Raw genomic sequence first — 21,774 nt, 5'->3', positions numbered from 1 at the left:
TCTCTCCCGTTCGTTCGATCCCCCTCTTTCCCGTTCGTTCGATCCCCCCTTTCTCCCGTTCGTTCATTCATTCATCTCCCGTTAATTCGTTTGTTCACCCCTCTCTCCCTCATTCATTCCCCACTCTCTCTCATTTGTTCTCCCTCTCCTTCGTTCCCCCCGTCGTTCCCCCTTCTCTCTCTCTCGTTCTCTCTCGTTCCCCCTTCTCTCTCTCTCGTTCCCCCTTCTCTCCCTCTCGTTCCCTCTCTCGGTCCCCTTCTCTCCCTCTTGTTCCCTCTCTCGGTCCCCCTTCTCTCTCTCTCGTTCTCTCTCTTCGTTCGGTCCCCCTTCTCTCTCTCCCTCGTTCTCTCTCTCGTTCGGTTCTCCTTCTCTCTCTCTCTCGTTCGGTCCCCCTTCTCTCTCTCTCTCCCTCTCGTTCGGTCCCCCTTCTCTCTCTCTCTCTCGTTCGTCCCCCTTCTCTCTCTCTCTCGTCGTTCGGTCCCCCTTCTCTCTCTCTCTCTCGTTCGGTCCCCCTTCTCTCTCTCTCTCTCGTTCGGTCCCCCTTCTCTCTCTCTCTCTCGTTCGGTCCCCCTTCTCTCTCTCTCTCTCGTTCGGTCCCCCTTCTCTCTCTCTCGTTCGGTCCCCCTTCTCTCTCTCTCTCGTTCGGTCCCCCTTCTCTCTCTCTCTCTCTCCCTCTCGTTCGGTCCCCCTTCTCTCTCTCTCTCTCTCTCCCCCTCTCGTTCGGTCCCCCTTCTCTCTCTCTCCCCCTCTTGTTCGGTCGCCCCCTTCTCTCTCTCTCTCTCCCTCCCTCCCTCTCGTTCGGTCCCCCTTCTCTCTCTCTCCCTCCCTCCTCTCGTTCGGTCCCCCCTTCTCTCTCTCTCTCCTCTCGTTCGGTCCCCCTTCTCTCTCTCTCTCCCTCTCGTTCGGATCCCCCTTCTCTCTCTCTCTCTCCCTCTTGTTTCGGTCCCCTTCTCTCTCTCTCTCTCCCTCTCCCTCTCGTTCGGTCCCCCTTCTCTCTCTCTCTCTCTCTCTCTCATCGTTCGGTCCCCTCTCTCTCTCTCTCTGTTCTCTCTCTCTCCCTCTCGTTCGGTCCCCCTTCTCTCTCTCTCTCTCCTCTCGTTCGGTCCCCCCTCTCTCTCTCTCTCTCGTCTCTCTCCCTCTCGTTCGTCCCCCTTCTCTCTCTCTCGTCGTTCGGTCCCCTTCTCTCTCTCTCTCTCTCCCTCTCGTTCGGTCCCCCTTCTCTCTCTCTCCTCGTTCGGGTCCCCTTCTCTCTCTCTCTCTCTCCCTCTCGTTCGGTCCCCCTTTCTCTCTCTCTCTCGTTCGGTCCCCCTTCTCTCTCTCTCTCTCTCTCCCTCTCGTTCGGTCCCCCTTCTCTCTCTCTCTCCCCCTCGTTCGGTCCCCCTTCTCTCTCTCTCTCCCTCTCGTTCGGTCCCCCTTCTCTCTCTCTCTCTCTCTCTCGCTCTCCCCCTCGTTCGGTCCCCTTCTCTCTCTCTCTCTCTCCCTCCCTCTCGTCGTCCCCTTCTCTCTCTCTCGCTCTCTCGTTCGGTCCCCCTTCTCTCTCTCCCCCTCGTTCGTCCCCCCTTCTCTCTCTCCCCCTCGTTCGGTCCCCCTTCTCTCTCTCCCCCTCGTTCGGTCCCCCTTCTCTCTCTCTCTCTCTCTCCCCCTCGTTCGGTCCCCCTTCTCTCTCTCCCCCTCGTTCGGTCCCCCTTCTCTCTCTCCCCCTCGTTCGGTCCCCCTTCTCTCTCTCTCTCTCTCGTTCGGTCCCCATCTCTCGCTCTCTCTCGTTCGTTCCCCCATCTCTCTCTCATTCGGTCCCCCATCTCTCTCTCTCTCTCTCTCGTTCGTTCCCCCATCTCTCTCTCTCGTTCATTTCCCCCTCAAATACCCCCTCTCAATCTCCCTCACTCTCTCGTTCCCCCGTCTCTCTCTGAATCTCCATCTCCCTCCCTCTCTCCGAATCTCCCTCCCTCCGAATCTCCCTCCCTCCGAATCTCCCTCCCTCCGAATCTCCCTCTCTCCGAATCTCCCTCTCTCCGAATCTCCCTCCCTCCCTCTCTCCGAATCTCCCTCACTCCCTCTCTCCGAATCTCCCTCCCTCCCTCTCTCCGAATCTCCCTCCCTCCCTCTCTCTGAATCTCCCTCCCTCCCTCTCTCCGAATCTCCCTCCCTCCCTCCCTCTCTCCGAATCTCCCTCCCTCTCTCCGAATCTCCGTCCCTCCCTCTCTCCGAATCTCCGTCCCTCCCTCTCTCCGAATCTCCCTCTCTCCGAATCTCCCTCCCTCCCTCTCTCCGAATCTCCCTCCCTCCGAATCTCCATCCCTCCCTCTCTCCGAATCTCCATCCCTCCCTCTCTCCGAATCTCCATCCCTCCGAATCTCCCTCCCTCCCTCCCTCTTTCCGAATCGCCCTCCCTCCCTCCCTCCCTCCCTCTGAATCTCCCTCCCTCCCTCTTTCCGAATCTCCCTCCCTCCCTCTTTCCGAATCTCCCTCCCTCCCTCTTTCCGAATCTCTCTCCCTCCCTCTTTCCGAATCTCGCCCCCCACTCTCCGAATCTCCCTCCCCACTCTCCGAATCTCCCTGCCTCCCTCTCTCCGAATCTCTTCTCTCCGAAGCTCCCTCCCCCTTCTCTCCGAAGCTCCCTCCCCCTCTCCGAATCTCCCTCCCCCCTCTCTCCGAAGCTCCCTCTCTCCGAAAATCCCTCTCTCCGAAGCTCCCTCTCTCCGAAGCTCCTTCCCACCTCTCTCCGAAGCTCCTTCCCACCTCTCTCCGAAGCTCCTTCCCACCTCTCTCCGAAGCTCCTTCCCACCTCTCTCCGAAGCTCCTTCCCACCTCTCTCCGAAGCTCCTTCCCACCTCTCTCCGAAGCTCCTTCCCACCTCTCTCCGAAGCTCCTTCCCACCTCTCTCCAAAGCTCCTTCCCACCTCTCTCCGAAGCTCCCTCCCACCTCTCTCCGAAGCTCCCTCCCACCTCTCTCCGAAGCTCCTTCCCACCTCTCTCCGAAGCTCCTTCTCACCTCTCTCCGAAGCTCCCTCCTCCCTCTCTCCGAAGCTCCCTCCCCCTCTCTCCGAAGCTCCCTCCCCCTCTCTCCGAAGCTCCCTCCCCCTCTCTCCGAAGCTCCCTCCCCCTCTCTCCGAAGCTCCCTCCCCCTCTCTCCGAAGCTCCCTCCCCCTCTCCGAATCTCCCTCCCTCCCTCCACCTCCGAAGCTCCCACCCCTCTAAATCTCCCTCCCTCCCTCCACCTCCGAAGCTCCTCCCCCTCTAAATCTCCCTCCACCTCCGAATCTCCCTCCCTCCCTCCACCTCCGAATCTCCCTCCCTCCCTCCCTCCACCTCCGAATCTCTCTCCATCCCTCCCTCCACCTCCGAATCTCTCTCCATCCCTCCCTCCACCTCCGAATCTCTCTCCATCCCTCCCTCCACCTCCGAATCTCTCTCCCTCCCTCCCTCCACCTCTGAATCTCTCTCCCTCCCTCCCTCCACCTCTGAATCTCTCTCCCTCCCTCCCTCCACCTCTGAATCTCTCTCCCTCCCTCCCTCCACCTCTGAATCTCTCCCTCCCTCCCTCCACCTCTGAATCTCTCCCTCCCTCCCTCCACCTCTGAATCTCTCCCTCCCTCCCTCCCTCCACCTCTGAATCTCTCTCCCTCCCTCCCTCCACCTCCGAATCTCTCTCCCTCCCTCTCTCCGAATCTCCCTCCCTCCGAATCTCCCTCCCTCCACCTCTGAATCTCTCTCCCTCCCTCCCTCCACCTCTGAATCTCTCTCCCTCCCTCCCTCCACCTCTGAATCTCTCCCTCCCTCCCTCCCTCCACCTCTGAATCTCTCTCCCTCCCTCCCTCCACCTCCGAATCTCTCTCCCTCCCTCTCTCCGAATCTCCCTCCCTCCGAATCTCCCTCCCTCTTTCCGAATCTCCCTCCCTCCCTCTTTCCAAATCTCCCTCCCTCCCTCTTTCCAAATCTCCCTCCCTCCCTCTTTCCAAATCTCCCTCCCTCCCTCTTTCCAAATCTCCCTCCCTCCCTCTTTCCAAATCTCCCTCCCTCCCTCTTTCCAAATCTCCCTCCCTCCCTCCCTCTTTCCGAATCTCCCTCCCTCCCTCTTTCCGAATCTCCCTCCCTCCCTCTTTCCGAATCTCCCTCCCTCCCTCTTTCCGAATCTCCCTCCCTCTTTCCGAATCTCGCCCCACACTCTCCGAATCTCTCTCCCTCTCTCTCGCTATGAATCAAACTACCTCCCTCCCTCTCCGAACCTCCCTGCCTCCGAATCTCTTCTCTCCGAAGCTCCTTCCCACCTCTCTCCGAAGCTCCCTCCCCCTCTCTCCGAAGCTCCCTCCCCACCTCTCTCCGAAGCTCCCTCCCCCTCTCTCCGAATCTCCCTCCCTCCCTCCACCTCCGAAGCTCCCCCCCCCTAAATCTCCCTCCCTCCCTCCCTCCAACTCCGAATCTCCCTCCCTCCACCTCCGAATCTCCCTCCCTCCCTCCCTCCACCTCCGAATCTCCCTCCCTCCCTCCCTCCACCTCCGAATCTCCCTCCCTCCCTCCCTCCACCTCCGAATCTCCCTCCCTCCCTCCCTCCACCTCCGAATCTCCCTCCCTCCCTCCACCTCCGAATCTCCCTCCCTCCCTCCCTCCACCTCCGAATCTCCCTCCCTCCCTCCCTCCACCTCCGAATCTCCCTCCCTCCCTCCCTCCACCTCCGAATCTCCCTCCCTCCCTCCCTCCACCTCCGAATCTCCCTCCCTCCCTCCATCTCCGAATCTCCCTCCCTCCCTCCATCTCCGAATCTCCCTCCCTCCCGCCATCTCCGAATCTCCCTCCCTCCCGCCATCTCTGAATCTCCCTCCCTCCCGCCATCTCTGAATCTCCCTCCCTCCCTCCATCTCTGAATCTCCCTCCCTCCCTCCATCTCTGAATCTCCCTCCCTCCCTCCACCTCCGAATCTCCGTCCCTCCCTCCATCCACCTCCGAATCTCCCTCCCTCCACCTCCGAATCTCCCTCCACCTCCGAATCTCCCTCCCTCCACCTCCGAATCTCCCTCCCTCCCTCCACCTCCGAATCTCCCTCCCTCCACCTCCGAATCTCCCTCCCTCCCTCCCTCCACCTCCGAATCTCCCTCCCTCTTTCCGAATCTCCCTCCCTCCCTCTTTCCAAATCTCCCTCCCTCCCTCTTTCCAAATCTCCCTCCCTCCCTCTTTCCAAATCTCCCTCCCTCCCTCTTTCCAAATCTCCCTCCCTCCCTCTTTCCAAATCTCCCTCCCTCCCTCTTTCCAAATCTCCCTCCCTCCCTCCCTCTTTCCGAATCTCCCTCCCTCCCTCTTTCCGAATCTCCCTCCCTCCCTCTTTCCGAATCTCCCTCCCTCCCTCTTTCCGAATCTCCCTCCCTCTTTCCGAATCTCGCCCCACACTCTCCGAATCTCTCTCCCTCTCTCTCGCTATGAATCAAACTACCTCCCTCCCTCTCCGAACCTCCCTGCCTCCGAATCTCTTCTCTCCGAAGCTCCTTCCCACCTCTCTCCGAAGCTCCCTCCCCCTCTCTCCGAAGCTCCCTCCCCACCTCTCTCCGAAGCTCCCTCCCCCTCTCTCCGAATCTCCCTCCCTCCCTCCACCTCCGAAGCTCCCCCCCCCTAAATCTCCCTCCCTCCCTCCCTCCAACTCCGAATCTCCCTCCCTCCACCTCCGAATCTCCCTCCCTCCCTCCCTCCACCTCCGAATCTCCCTCCCTCCCTCCCTCCACCTCCGAATCTCCCTCCCTCCCTCCCTCCACCTCCGAATCTCCCTCCCTCCCTCCACCTCCGAATCTCCCTCCCTCCCTCCCTCCACCTCCGAATCTCCCTCCCTCCCTCCCTCCACCTCCGAATCTCCCTCCCTCCCTCCCTCCACCTCCGAATCTCCCTCCCTCCCTCCCTCCACCTCCGAATCTCCCTCCCTCCCTCCCTCCACCTCCGAATCTCCCTCCCTCCCTCCATCTCCGAATCTCCCTCCCTCCCTCCATCTCCGAATCTCCCTCCCTCCCGCCATCTCCGAATCTCCCTCCCTCCCGCCATCTCTGAATCTCCCTCCCTCCCGCCATCTCTGAATCTCCCTCCCTCCCTCCATCTCTGAATCTCCCTCCCTCCCTCCATCTCTGAATCTCCCTCCCTCCCTCCACCTCCGAATCTCCGTCCCTCCCTCCATCCACCTCCGAATCTCCCTCCCTCCACCTCCGAATCTCCCTCCACCTCCGAATCTCCCTCCCTCCCTCCACCTCCGAATCTCCCTCCCTCCACCTCCGAATCTCCCTCCCTCCCTCCCTCCACCTCCGAATCTCCCTCCCTCCCTCCCTCCACCTCCGAATCTCCCTCCCTCCCTCCCTCCACCTCCGAATCTCCCTCCCTCCCTCCCTCCACCTCCCTCCCTCCACCTCCGAATCTCCCTCCCTCCCTCCACCTCCCTCCCTCCCTCCCTCCCTCCACCTCCCTCCCTCCCTCCACCTCCGAATCTCCCTCCCTCCCTCCACCTCCGAATCTCCCTCCCTCCCTCCACCTCCGAATCTCCCTCCCTCCCTCCATCTCCGAATCTCCCTCCCTCCCTCCATCTCCGAATCTCCCTCCCTCCCTCCATCTCCGAATCTCCCTCCCTCCCTCCCTCCACCTCCGAATCTCCCTCCCTCCCTCCCTCCACCTCCGAATCTCCCTCCCTCCCTCCCTCCCTCCACCTCCGAATCTCCCTCCCTCCCTCCACCTCCGAATCTCCCTCCCTCCCTCCACCTCCGAATCTCCCTCCCTCCCTCCACCTCCGAATCTCCCTCCCTCCCTCCACCTCCGAATCTCCCTCCCTCCCTCCATCTCCGAATCTCCCTCCCTCCCTCCATCTCCGAATCTCCCTCCCTCCACCTCCGAATCTCCCTCCCTCCACCTCCGAATCTCCCTCCCTCCACCTCCAAATCTCCCTCCACCTCCGAATCTCCCTCCACCTCCGAATCTCCCTCCCTCCACCTCCAAATCTCCCTCCACCTCCGAATCTCCCTCCCTCCCTCCCTCCACCTCCGAATCTCCCTCCCTCCCTCCCTCCACCTCCGAATCTCCCTCCCTCCCTCCCTCCACCTCCGAATCTCCCTCCCTCCCTCCCTCCACCTCCGAATCTCCCTCCCTCCCTCCACCTCCGAATCTCCCTCCCTCCCTCCACCTCCGAATCTCCCTCCCTCCCTCCACCTCCGAATCTCCCTCCCTCCCTCCACCTCCGAATCTCCCTCCCTCCCTCCACCTCCGAATCTCCCTCCCTCCCTCCACCTCCGAATCTCCCTCCCTCCCTCCACCTCCGAATCTCCCTCCCTCCCTCCACCTCCGAATCTCCCTCCCTCCACCTCCGAATCTCCCTCCCTCCACCTCCGAATCTCCCTCCCTCCACCTCCGAATCTCCCTCCCTCCACCTCCGAACTAATATAATAATACAAAAGAATACAGCAGAGCGCCCTGCCGCCTGGCAGCATGTGACAAGATGTTCCACTGTGACAAACAGATGGCCCACTCACTCTTGGTGCTGAATGCTTAATTGGCTATTAACGAGCCGACTGCCTCGTTAGCTCTCTCTCTCTAACGAACATGGTTGCTGTAGTCTGAGTGACAGGGGCTCTTCTAAGACTGGTCTAGGTCAACGCTGTATCAAAGCTTGAAAAATGGAACCCGCTAAAATTCAAGTTGTCGCATCACTTTTTGAAAAACCTGCTGAACTTAGTCTGCTGTGTGAAATTTGGCAAACCAAATAGGAAAGAAGGAGATTTCTAAAAGGTTAACTTTTTATTTGCTTAGATTAGAACAACCATGTACACCAGTGGTCACTAACCTTTTCTGAGTCAAGATCACTGAGTCAAAATGCAAACCGAAATCTAACGCTCAGAATTTTTTAAAACATTACTTAATTTTGATGATAGCCTGCATCGGATCGTCAGTCTGAGGGGAGGGAGCAGAAGTGAGAAATAATAAATAATTAAAACAGCGGAGGGAGATTCCGAGGTGGAGGGAGGGAGATTCCGAGGTGGAGGGAGGGAGATTCCGAGGTGGAGGGAGGGAAATTCCGAGGTGGAGGGAGGGAGATTCCGAGGTGGAGGGAGATTCCGAGGTGGAGGGAGGGAGATTCCGAGGTGGAGGGAGATTCCGAGGTGGAGGGAGATTCCGAGGTGGAGGGAGATTCCGAGGTGGATGCTGTTGGCGGTAGTTGTCGGAAAACTTTACTTCACTCATTCAATGTAGCTGTAGTGATGGTTGTAGCGTGAGTGATGGTTGTAGCGTGAGTGGAAGAAGTATCAACTTTGCTGCGTGTTGAGGCTTCTTTTTACAGTCTATGTCTCGAGGAATGTGCAGACACTGATCCAGGGGAGGAAAAACAATCCAATTCTCATTTTCTATCTAAAAGTAAAGATAGAAAATTACTCAAGTAAAAGTGAAAGTCGCCCAGTAAAATACTACTTAAGTAAAAGTCTAAAAGTATTTGGTTTAAAATATACTTAAGTATCAAAATTAAAATAAATAGTACATATAATTTCATATTCCTTATGTTAAGCAAACCAGACAGCACCGTGTGTTTTTTTAAAGTATGGATTGCCAGGGGCACACTCCAACACTCAGACATAACTTACAAACCAAGCATTTGTATTTACTGATTCTGCCAGATCAGAGGGATGACAACGTGTTCTCTTGATAAGTGGGTGAATTGGACTATTTTCCTGTCTTGCTAAGCATTCAAAATGTAACGTGTACTTTTGGTGTCAGGGAAAATGGAGTAAGTACATTACTTTCATTAGAAATGTAGTGAAGCAAAAGTTATAAATAGTAAAGTCAAGTACAGATACCCCCAAAAACTATTAAGTAAAACAGCATGAAACAAATAGGCTTTATCGTTGGTTTTTTTTCCAGAAATGTTTGTTGGCGACTAGGAATGCCTTCGACCGGTTGGTGACCACTGACGTACACCATGTAAAGTCCATCATGTCAGTGGTTTTGGTTTTGGAAAAAAATGGGAAATTATTTATACTAACACAATTGCTCAGAGAAAAATATTTTCATGATGCCATTGACCTAACGGCCCCAGGACTAGTGGGAGCAAACTAGCCCCAGAACAAAGATCCACCAGCATATTTTACAGTAGGGATGAGGGTCTTTTCATGTCATCTGACCATAGCACCGCCTGGAGTTTGCTAAATGGCATTGGCACTTAGATTGGAACTGGTCAGATGACATTAAAATAGAGCTAAATATTTACATTATTTTATTATGTATAGCTCAGTATTTGTATTATTTATTATATAGTCTTTTTTGCTAATCTTTATCAAAAAAGGTGCAAATAATTTGGGACCTGACTATGTAATCAGTGTTCTAAACACTAGATGAGCTGACTAATTGATATTACGACAGCTACAGTTGACACAGCATATTGTTTTCTGAGCATTATTCCCAAGGCCTCATTCAAGTGTACTCTGTTTAATGTGACTAGTGCACAGCATCTATTCGTCATCTGTGATATTTCTAATTAGTATGATCAGTGCAGTCAAAATTCTGTTGTACCTTTGTTTTGTATCATATTGTACAACAGCTGATGAAACTAACACTGTAAACGTGTGATCAGTGTTATTTCCTGCTAGTTGCTGGTTGAAAATACAATTGACACAGGTTTTGCATGGGTGGCGTTTTGGCTTGCCTGGTGACATCACTAAGAAGTACAAGTTAATAGACCAATAACAAAATAGCGCTGCTATAGATCTATATTGAAAATAATGTGATTAAATAGGTTAGGTCCAGTATAATTTCTACACACTTTCTACCTGGTTTAAGTCGATTAAGTTGAGACTTCATTATTTTACTGCAACCCTCTCTCTCAGTAAAGGTCACGGGCACATTCAAATCAAATCATATTAAATTGTATGTGTCACAATCTTGGTAAACAACAAGTGCAGACTAACAGTGAAATACTTACTTACAGGCCTTTCCCATCAACGCAGTGATACAATAAAAACATTATAACACAAGGAATAAATCCACAATGAGTAACGATAACTTGGCTTTAGACACGGGGGACCAGTACCGACTCAATGAGTAACGATAACTTGGCTTTAGACACGGGGGACCAGTACCGAGTCAATGAGTAACGATAACTTGGCTTTAGACACGGGGACCAGTACTGAGTAAGGATAACTTGGCTTTAGACACGGGGTACCAGTACTGAGTAAGGATAACTTGGCTTTAGACACGGGGTACCAGTACTGAGTAAGGATAACTTGGCTTTAGACACGGGGTACCAGTACTGAATAAGGATAACTTGGCTTTAGACACGGGGTACCAGTACTGAGTACGGATAACTTGGCTTTAGACCCGGGGGACCAGTACTGAGTAAGGATAACTTGGCTTTAGACACGGGGGACCAGTACTGAGTAAGGATAACTTGGCTTTAGACACGGGGGACCAGTACCGAGTCAATGAGTAACGATAACTTGGCTTTAGACACGGGGGACCAGTACCGAGTCAATGAGTAACGATAACTTGGCTTTAGACACGGGGGACCAGTACCGAGTCAATGAGTAACGATAACTTGGCTTTAGACACGGGGGACCAGTACCGAGTCAATGAGTAACGATAACTTGGCTTTAGACACGGGGGACCAGTACCGAGTCAATGAGTAACGATAACTTGGCTTTAGAAACGGGGGACCAGTACTGAGTAAGGATAACTTGGCTTTAGACACGGGGGACCAGTACTGAGTAAGGATAACTTGGCTTTAGAAACGGGGGACCAGTACTGAGTAAGGATAACTTGGCTTTAGACACGGGGTACCAGTACTGAGTCCATGTGCAGAGGTAGGAGGTAATTGAGGTAGATGTGTAGATATAGGTCGGGATACAGTGACTCAAAACGTTCCGTGACCTGAATGTGGCTCGTGACCCACCATTTCAAAATCACTGCACCAACACACACAGACAGGAAACACAAACACGCATGAGGTTCAGGTCTGCAGGAGTGAAAAGAGTACCGAAATATCCTACTCAAGTACTGTTACCTCAGAGGCATTGCTACTTGAATGTATCTTTTCTCAAGTAGAAGAACAGTTCATTTGATGCAAGTTGAAGTATAGTCCAAGAATCTGATTGGTTAATCCGCTGTTAGATGAAAATACACACCAGCCACTCTGTTCCACTGTATCAAAGTATTGATGTACAACAGGATTCTATTCACAGTTGGAAACTCCATAAGTATGACAAGAAATGTGAGTTTCTAAAGTTTGACAACCCAAATCTGATCTACCACCAGAAGGGCTGACCCTACTTAACAGACGTTCCTGTTCCAAGGCCTTGTCATTCTGAATGTGGCTTCAACGGAGACTACAAGTTGATACACAAAGTCCTTGACAAAGCCCTCGTCTAACAAAGCCATTCACATGAAAGTGTGTGGAGGGAGCGCTCATCCTGTGTTCGTCCGAGTTGAATGAGGACTATAATGAGGACTATATGCTCAGAGCTCTTTTTAATCTCAACTCTTTCTATGACAGACTGACCAGCTGAATCCAGGGGCAAGGAGACAGGTTAATTAAAGAAGGATTTTAAAGTCTGGAGACAACTGAGACATGGATTGTGTATGTTTGCCATTCAGAGGGTGAATGGGCAAGACAAATAATTTGTGCCTTTGTACTTGGTATGATAGTAGGTGCTAGGCACACTGATTTGAGTGTGTCAAGAACTGCAATGCTGCTGAGTTTTCCACACTCAACAGTGTCCTGTGTGTATCAAGAAGAACATCAAGCCAACTCAACATCTTGTAGAGTCCATGTGCTGACGAATTGAGACTGTTCTGAGGGAATTACGGGGCAACTCAATATTACTTAGGTGTTCCTAATGTTTTATACATTCAGTGTAGAAAGGGATTGGGTCTGATTCTAAATCTGAAAGATGGCCTATTTACACAACTATATTTCACATTCAAATTCTGGGTTTAGCGCAATTCCTGGATTTGAAAGGGAATTGACCACTATGGTACATATGGCCAGGTCCACATCCCCCTCCCCCTTTACTCATTCTCTGTGGCCCCCTCTCCACTAAATAGGCTCAGCAGTGGTCTGTGAGGGTCATGTTTTTATTTGGGAAGTATTGATTAGCACCGTTTATCCCCCCTCGTTCAGTGTTGGAGCTCCCAAACCCTCAAGGCATGAGTCTCTTGCTGCACTCAGAGTCTAAAAGATAAAGCCTTTGCGAGGCCTCTCCCTCCCTCACTCACTCACTCTCCCTCCCTCCCTCTCCCTCTCTCCCACTCCCTCTCTCCAGAATTGGAAGCCTGTCTCCTTTCTTTGCGCTGGCTTGCACTACAATTATTTTTTTCAGAAATGTCTGGCATATAAATAAACAATCTCTCGCTCTCTCTCACCAGGCAGGAGAAGGAGTCATTCATCCGGTGCTGTAGAGTCTGTTTCTGCAGCATGGGGAACAAGGCGGCATGGTCGAAACGACAGGGCACCGCAGAGATCAGATCCTCTACCCCCTGCCTCTGAGAGCGATCCAGACCTGAGAGAGAGAGAGACAGAGAGTGGGTGAGACAAAGAAACCGAATGAGTATTAGAGCTATAGAGAAACAGTTGAACAACAAAAAAACCCATTCCGTCATTCATCTCCGTCAATCAAAAGAATAACAATGGAGTGCATCTTTGCAACACCTGGTAGCAGAGTGAGAGACTCCTCCAGTCCAAATCACAACATACACACTGACGTGGAAGTCGGGGAGACAGAATGATGGAACATAATTCACGCCTTTGAGTACAACCGTGTAACAGAAGTGTAAAAAGAGGAGGGAATTCTTTTTGACTGGATTGGCATCGTCACTTTTCACTGCTTTGGTTATTAGCTCCCACCTCTGTTGGCGTGAGATACTCTGTGAAATCCAGGTTCCAAATTTCAACTGTAAATACGAGAAACTGAGATACCCCCGCAACATGCGAGGCTATGTGAGGAAAAACAGTGCCACAAACAAACACAAGCATGTAACGCGTCTTGTCACAACACTTTGTAAAGCACCACTTGAGCAAAGCCAAGTCATTTGGTCAGTGGTGGATAAGCGTTGACCAATGACTGTTCCTATATAGCGCCTGTGTACAGTATGTGTTGCGTGTTTGTGCCCTTACATGTCGTTGTCCTTCTCTAAGCCTGGATATTTTCTATGTCACACAAAGAGCTAGTGAATAGACAGGGAAGGGAGTGAGCATCGTTTGAGCAGGAAATAACAGAACAACGCACATACCATCCACACACAGCTGACACAAGGAGGCCAGGTCACATAATGAAAGGAAGAAATATGAGTGTCCAGGTCCAGGTTCAGATCCAGTCCTCTTAGACCCGCCCCATAGCTGGCGCCGAGCAGAACGAGCCCCCCCCCCCCCCCCCCCCTCCATGAAAAGCCTAACACTCTCTTTTCCCATATTGTAGAAATACATTTGGGACAGACTTTTCTTCACATGACACACGGCCCCACAAAAGACCAAGGCTGTAGAAAAATCCCCCCCCCATGCCTCTGACGCCCGCGGCTTCACACCCGAGACAAGCATTAGCTTTTTATTAACACTGCCATTTCTGCCTTGACCACCACTCTTGTACGGACGGAGAAAAGCCCAGTGATTTGGCCGCAAGCGCTCCCTTTGACATTTGTGTTTCCCCTCTTCTTCCCTTGTTGCTTTTGTCTAAAAGAGGCAGCACAAGTGCAAACCCCACAATCAACTCTTCTTTCACCTCACTGTTTCTGTCCGCCTGTCCTTTCATTCCGATGTAGGTCATTTTACATTCTTTAATGTCATTTGGAGAAAGGCGCGGTGGAACGAGACGATTCTACAGAAACCGAGACAAAGGGATATAGATTAAAGATGATGATGAGACGGAGAGGGAGAGACAGTATTGATTGAGGAGCTTGCAGGAGGAGGCGTGATGTTAACTTATCCAGTCACTAGGAGAAATCCTATTGATCCGTGTCATCTTTAACTTCCAGCTATTATCTGTACATGAGGAGGGGGGGGGGGGGGGGGGGGGGGGGGTTGAGGTGTATGTCTGTCCCTGTGTGTGTGGCTAGACAGGGGGTGTTGAAGTGTATGTCTGTCCCTGTGTGTGTGGCTAGCCAGGGGGTGTTGAGGTGTATGTCTGTCCCTGTGTGTGTGTGGCTAGCCAGGGGGTGTTGACGTGTATGTCTGTCCCTGTGTGTGTGGCTAGACAGGGGGTGTTGTAGTGTATGTCTGTCCCTGTGTGTGTGGCTAGACAGGGGGTGTTGAAGTGTATGTCTGTCCCAGTGTGTGTGGCTAGACAGGGGGTGTTGAGGTGTATGTCTGTCCCTGTGTGTCTGGCTAGACAGGGGGTGCTGAAGTGTATGTCTGTCCCTGTGTGTGTGGCTAGCCAGGGGGTGTTGAGGTGTATGTCTGTCCCTGTTTGTGTGGCTAGACAGGGGGTGTTGAAGTGTGTGTCTGTCCCTGTGTGTGTGGCTAGACAGGGGGTGTTGAGGTGTATGTCTGTCCCTGTGTGTGTGGCTAGACAGGGGGTGCTGAAGTGTATGTCTGTCCCTGTGTGTGTGGCTAGCCAGGGGGTGTTGAGGTGTATGTCTGTCCCTGTTTGTGTGGCTAGACAGGGGGTGTTGAAGTGTATGTCTGTCCCTGTGTGTGTGGCTAGATAGGGGGTGTTGAAGTGTATGTCTGTCCCTGTGTGTGTGGCTAGCCAGGGGGTGTTGAGGTGTATGTCTGTCCCTGTGTGTGTGGCTAGACAGGGGGTGTTGAAGTGTATGTCTGTCCCTGTGTGTGTGGCTAGCCAGGGGGTGTTGAGGTGTATGTCTGTCCCTGTGTGTGTGGCTAGACAGGGGGTGTTGAAGTGTATGTCTGTCCCTGTGTGTGTGGCTAGACAGGGGGTGCTGAAGTTGGGTCAGTTATTAGAGTGTGTGTATGTATGTATGGGGTATGTTGGCGTGTGTGTTGAGTGTATGTTGTTAGACCAGTTGAAGGGGAGACAAACTTTGGTGTGTGTTACAAAGCACAACCGTTGTGTTTCTCTGGAGTTAATGAAATGTAGCTGAAGGAGTACATCCCTTATGCCTGGTGTGAGACTAGGGAAGAGGATATGGATACAGGTGAACAGCTTGGTGTGAGACTAGGGAAGAGGATATGGATACAGGGGAACAGCTTGGTGTGAGACTAGGGAAGAGGATATGGATACAGGGGAACAGCTTGGTGTGGGACTAGGGAAGAGGATATGGATACAGGGGAACAGTTTGGTGTGAGACTAGGGAAGAGGATATGGATACAGGGGAACAGCTTGGTGTGGGACTAAGGAAGAGGATATGGACACAGGGAAACAGCTTGGTGTGGGACTAAGGAAGAGGATATGGACACAGGGAAACAGCTTGGTGTGAGACTAGGGAAGAGGATATGGATACAGGGGAACAGTTTGGTGTGAGACTAGGGAAGAGGATTTGGATACAGGGGAACAGCTTGGTGTGGGACTAGGGAAGAGGATATGGATACAGGGGAACAGCTTGGTGTGGGACTAGGGAAGAGGATATGGATACAGGGGAACAGCTTGGTGTGAGACTAGGGAAGAGGATATGGATACAGGGGAACAGCTTGGTGTGAGACTAGGGAAGAGGATATGGATACAGGGGAACAGCTTGGTGTGGGACTAGGGAAGAGGATATGGATACAGGGAAACAGCTTGGTGTGGGACTAGGGAAGAGGATATGGATACAGGGTAAAGCTTGGTGTGAGACTAGGGAAGAGGATATGGATACAGGGGAACAGCTTGGTGTGGGACTAGGGAAGAGGATATGGATACAGGGGAACAGCTTGGTGTGGGACTAGGGAAGAGGATATGGATACAGGGGAACAGCTTGGTGTGAGACTAGGGAGGAGGATATGGATACAGGGGAACAGCTTGGTGTGAGACTAGGGAAGAGGATATGGATACAGTGGAACAGCTTGGTGTGAGACTAGGGAAGAGGATATGGATACAGGGAAACAGCTTGGTGTGAGACTAGGGAAGAGGATATGGATACAGGGGACAGCTTGGTGTGGGACTAGGGAAGAGGATATGGATACAGGGGGACAGCTTGGTGTGGGACTAGGGAAGAGGATATGGATACAGGGGAACAGCTTGGTGTGGGACTAGGGAAGAGGATATGGATACAGGGGAACAGCTTGGTGTGGGACTAGGGAAGAGGATATGGATACAGGGGAACAGCTTGGTGTGGGACTAGGGAAGAGGATATGGATACAGGGGAACAGCTTGGTGTGAGACTAGGGAAGAGGATAAGGATACAGGGGAACAGCTTGGTGTGGGACTAGGGAAGAGGATATGGATACAGGGGAACAGCTTGGTGTGGGACTAGGGAAGAGGATATGGATACAGGGGAACAGCTTGGTGTGAGACTAGGGAAGAGGATATGGATACAGGGGAACAGCTTGGTGTGGGACTAGGGAAGAGGATATGGATACAGGGGAACAGCTTGGTGTGGGACTAGGGAAGAGGATATGGATACAGGGGAACAGCTTGGTGTGGGACTAGGGAAGAGGATATGGATACAGGGGAACAGCTTGGTGTGAGACTAGGGAAGAGGATATGGATACAGGGGAACAGCTTGGTGTGGGACTAGGGAAGAGGATATGGATACAGGGGAACAGCTTGGTGTGGGACTAGGGAAGAGGATATGGATTCAGGGGAACAGCTTGGTGTGAGACTAGGGAAGAGGATATGGATACAGGGGAACAGTTTGGTGTGAGACTAGGGAAGAGGATATGGATACAGGGGAACAGCTTGGTGTGAGACTAGGGAAGAGGATATGGATACAGGGGAACAGCTTGGTGTGGGACTAGGGAAGAGGATATGGATACAGGGGAACAGCTTGGTGTGGGACGGGGAGAGTTGCAGAGGGAGAGCTTGGCGCTCAATCTCTTCATATCCATCCATTTTAAGCCCCATCAGCGTCGTCACAGCAGCAGTCACATCCATGTGGCAGGTGCCCCGGTGAGGTGGCAGATCCCATGATGACAGGTTATCGACGCGGGTGGAGAGAGACGCGGATCGCTAACATCTCAGGTACACCATGCGGAGCGATGGGACTGGGTTGAGCGAGCCGGACATGGGCGCTGAGGGGAGAGACAGATGCGGACAGACAGGGTATCGGAGAATCAGCATCGCTCCCCGCCACACACACTCATGCATGCACAGACAAACACACACACACACACACCTTACGTAGAAATCTCCTCAGAGGTCCCAGCTGTCCTAATAGTTGTGGCTGTCATTTAAAATATGAGAGAGGCTTTAAACTACCAGACAGGTTGGACATCAGTCCTAAACGTCAAACCCCTGCATTTCAAAATAGAAACTGGCAGGAACACTGACAGAGATCAGCCTGATGAAAGTGACGGCTGTGTCACATCTCAGCAAAGCACGAAGGGAAAAGATTTACGAGTCAGGAGCAGCTTTCTCTAAAACGACCTTCCTGTTTAGAACAAAAGGGGGTTTAAAGAGTTAGATTCCACCAGAAACAGTCTCTGTATGTCATTTATAATATATCTATAATATATATATATATATATGGTCAGAAAAACATTACCTGAATAAAGATACAGCAATGTCGCTTTATAACGTGTACATACCTACCAATAACATCTCCACACAACATTCATACTTTATAACGTATTCATACCTACCAATAACATCTCCACACAACATTCATACTTTATAACGTGTACATACCTACCAATAACATCTCCACACAACATTCATACTTTATAACGTGTACATACCTACCAATAACATCTCCACACAACATTCATACTTTATAACGTATTCATACCTACCAATAACATCTCCACACAACATTCATACTTTATAACGTGTACATACCTACCAATAACATCTCCACACAACATTCATACTTTATAACGTGTACATACCTACCAATAACATCTCCACACAACATTCATACTTTATAACGTATTCATACCTACCAATAACATCTCCACACAACATTCATACTTTATAACGTGTACATACCTACCAATAACATCTCCACACAACATTCATACTTTATAACGTATTCATACCTACCAATAACATCTCCACACAACATTCATACTTTATAACGTGTACATACCTACCAATAACATCTCCACACAACATTCATACTTTATAACGTGTACATACCTACCAATAACATCTCCACACAACATTCATACTTTATAACGTGTACATACCTACCAATAACATCTCCAAACAACATTCATACTTTATAACATGTACATACCTACCAATAACATCTCCACACAACATTCATACTTTATAACGTGTACATACCTACCAATAACATCTCCACACAACATTCATACTTTATAACGTGTACATACCTACCAATAACATCTCCACACAACATTCATACTTTATAACGTGTACATACCTACCAATAACATCTCCACACAACATTCATACCCGGTCAACAGCATCTGACTATACATACTAAAATGGTGTTGTGTCATGCAAACAACAAGTGATTCCTTGAAGGCCGGCGAACCAAAAACACGTTGTTTACTAGAGTCTGTGCGTTAAGAGTGCTCAATTACTGAAACCAATGATCAAATGCAGCCTTTGAAGGCAACGCAAAGATATTGTTACTGTTGCAGAAACCTGGCATTCTCTAATGGGCTCAAATCTTCTTGAGAATAACACTGACTTTCAACAAACACCCAAATAGCAAACAACCCATGCCGAGTGTGTGTGTGCGTGTGCGTGTGTGTGTGCGTGTGTGTGTGTGTGTGTGCGCGAGAGATTAGCTCGTTGTTTAACCTCTTAATCACACTAGAGGAAAATTCCTCCAGGGTGTGTGTGAAGATATGAGCTCTGTGACACCATCATTAGAGAGGACTACACACACACACACACACACACTTCTGAGCTGTTCCCAGTTAACAAGAAGATCCTGACTTCCCCCTATAAGCCATACTCTGTTCCGGTACTGATGATGAAGTACACATACAGTTTACAAGCACACACCAAACTGCCCTAATATATATGCTACAATACCAGTCCTCCACCTCACACAATCACAAATGTACACAAACATCTCTGCATTGTAATGATCAAAAGGATTCTGACACACACACACCTGTATTTGGGCTGATGGCAGAAAACTGTATGTTGCCACACACTCGATGGCCCGACAAGCACATGCTAATGTGCTAAATTAGCCCCTGGCTGGTGTGTGTGTGTTCCAGTGGTATCTCAGTCGATTAATGTCCTATCTCTGGCTACAGCACTGAACACACCACCTTGTCATAGACTCATCTCCTCTCCAGTCAACTGAGTAGGTTAGACATTCATCTTGTTCAATCACTCTTTGCCTTTATTCATTTTCTTTCTGTCAACAATTTATGTAAGAGAAGAAATGTTTCAAACAACCCCAATCTTACTGTGGTGATGCTGATACACAAGGTGAGCGCACAACGCCGACGTCTCAGCTGGCTTCATAGAGTTGTGGGTTTGATTCCCACAAGACTGTATTAATATGGGTTAATCGTAAGACCATTGGGGCAAAACCTTCAGCCAAATGACCATTTATATTATCTTATTTTTCTAGAATAAAGGAATAAATTGTGTTGAACCTACTGAGCAGTGAGATTGGTGCGTCTGGCTGGGGGTTCCCTCCTCTGCAGTTCTGTCTCTGGATCTGGGTGGGTGGAACTGGTTTGTATGACTGGCCCGTGGCACGGTATATGGCCTGAACCCACAGCATCCGGTCCTGCTCGTCATCACTGGCAAACACGACCAGGTCACCCTCCTTGACAGCACTGAAGAAGACTCGACCGCCCTGGAGACCTAAAAGAAAGAAAGAAAAAAGGAGACAGAGAGAGTAACAGAGAGACAGCAAGAGAGACAGCGAGCGACAGAGAGACAGCAAGAGAGACAGCGAGCGACAGAGAGAGACAGCGAGCGACAGAGAGAGACAGCGAGCGACAGAGAGAGACAGCGAGCGACAGAGGGAGAGAGAGCGAGCGACAGAGGGAGAGAGAGCGAGCGACAGAGGGAGAGAGAGAGCGCGACAGAGAGAGAGAGCGCGACAGAGGGAGAGAGAGAGCGCGACAGAGGGAGAGAGAGAGCGCGACAGAGGGAGAGAGAGAGCGCGACAGAGGGAGAGAGAGAGCGCGACAGAGGGAGAGAGAGAGCGCGACAGAGGGAGAGAGAGAGCGCGACAGAGGGAGAGAGAGAGCGCGACAGAGGGAGAGAGAGAGCGCGACAGAGGGAGAGAGAGAGCGCGACAGAGGGAGAGAGAGAGCGCGACAGAGGGAGAGAGAGAGCGCGACAGAGGGAGAGAGCGAGCGCGACAGAGGGAGAGAGCGAGCGCGTTAGAGGGAGAGAGAGAGCGCGACAGAGGGAGAGAGAGAGCGCGACAGAGGGAGAGAGAGAGCGCGACAGAGGGAGAGAGAGAGCGCGACAGAGGGAGAGAGAGAGCGCGACAGAGGGAGAGAGAGAGCGCGACAGAGGGAGAGAGAGAGCGCGACAGAGGGAGAGAGAGAGCGCGACAGAGGGAGAGAGAGAGCGCGACAGAGGGAGAGAGAGAGCGCGACAGAGGGAGAGAGAGAGCGCAACAGAGGGAGAGAGAGAGCGCGACAGAGGGAGAGCGACAGAGGGAGGGAGAGCGCGCGACAGAGGGAGAGAGAGCGCGCGACAGAGGGAGAGAGAGCGCGCGACAGAGGGAGAGAGAGCGCGCGACAGAGGGGGAGAGAGAGAGACAGACATACAGAGACAGAGACAGACAGAGACAGACAGAGAGACAGAGCGAGAGAGACAGAGAAACAGAGCGAGAGAGACAGAGAGAGACAGAGAAACAGAGCGAGAGAGACAGAGAGAGACAGAGCGAGAGAGACAGAGAGACAGAGAGAGCGAGAGAGACAGAGAGACAGAGAGAGCGAGAGAGACAGCGAGAGCGAGAGAGACAGCGAGACAGAGAGACAGAGAGACAGAGCGAGAGAGACAGAGAGACAGAGCGAGAGAGACAGACAGACAGAGCGAGAGAGACAGACAGACAGAGCGAGAGAGACAGACAGACAGAGCGAGAGAGACAGACAGACAGACAGAGCGAGAGAGACAGACAGACAGACAGAGCGAGAGAGACAGACAGACAGAGACAGAGCGAGAGAGACAGACAGACAGACAGAGCGAGAGAGACAGACAGACAGACAGAGCGAGAGAGACAGACAGACAGACAGAGCGAGAGAGACAGACAGACAGACAGAGCGAGAGAGACAGACAGACAGAGCGAGAGAGACAGACAGACAGACAGAGCGAGAGAGACAGACAGACAGACAGAGCGAGACAGACAGAGCGAGACAGACAGAGCGAGACAGACAGAGCGAGACAGACAGAGCGAGACAGACAGAGCGAGACAGACAGAGCGAGACAGACAGAGCGAGACAGACAGAGCGAGACAGACAGAGCGAGACAGACAGAGCGAGACAGACAGAGCGAGACAGACAGAGCGAGACAGAGACAGAGAGAGCGAGACAGAGACAGAGAGAGCGCGACAGAGAGAGCGCGACAGAGACAGAGAGAGCGCGACAGAGAGAGCGCGACAGAGGAGCGCGACAGAGGAGCGCGACAGAGAGAGCGCGACAGAGAGAGCGCGACAGAGAGAGCGCGACAGAGAGAGCGCGACAGAGAGAGCGCGACAGAGAGAGCGCGACAGAGAGAGCGCGACAGAGACAGACATACAGAGACAGACATACAGAGACAGACATACAGAGACAGACATACAGAGACAGAGAGA

The 21,774-nt window shown here is 51.9% G+C and overlaps 1 protein-coding gene across 9 annotated transcripts in view; it reads right to left on the bottom strand.

Moving 5' to 3' along the window:
- cadps2 (Ca++-dependent secretion activator 2) overlaps positions 1-21,774 on the bottom strand; it is a 268,064-nt gene that overhangs the window by 116,224 nt on the left and 130,066 nt on the right. For all 9 annotated transcript variants that reach the window (XM_036969262.1, XM_036969263.1, XM_036969265.1 and 6 more), the window contains exons 11-12: positions 19,617-19,826; positions 12,361-12,497 (exon numbers count right to left, since the gene is read on the bottom strand). In XM_036969262.1, the coding sequence (XP_036825157.1) occupies positions 12,361-12,497; positions 19,617-19,826 (347 nt within the window). The remainder of the gene's footprint in view (positions 1-12,360; positions 12,498-19,616; positions 19,827-21,774) is intronic.

This window comes from Oncorhynchus mykiss, chromosome 30 (genome assembly GCF_013265735.2).
Source record: "Oncorhynchus mykiss isolate Arlee chromosome 30, USDA_OmykA_1.1, whole genome shotgun sequence".
NCBI lineage: Eukaryota > Metazoa > Chordata > Actinopteri > Salmoniformes > Salmonidae > Oncorhynchus > Oncorhynchus mykiss.
The sequence above is the reverse complement of the archived record's forward strand: the minus strand, read 5'-3'. Positions and strand labels throughout refer to the sequence as shown.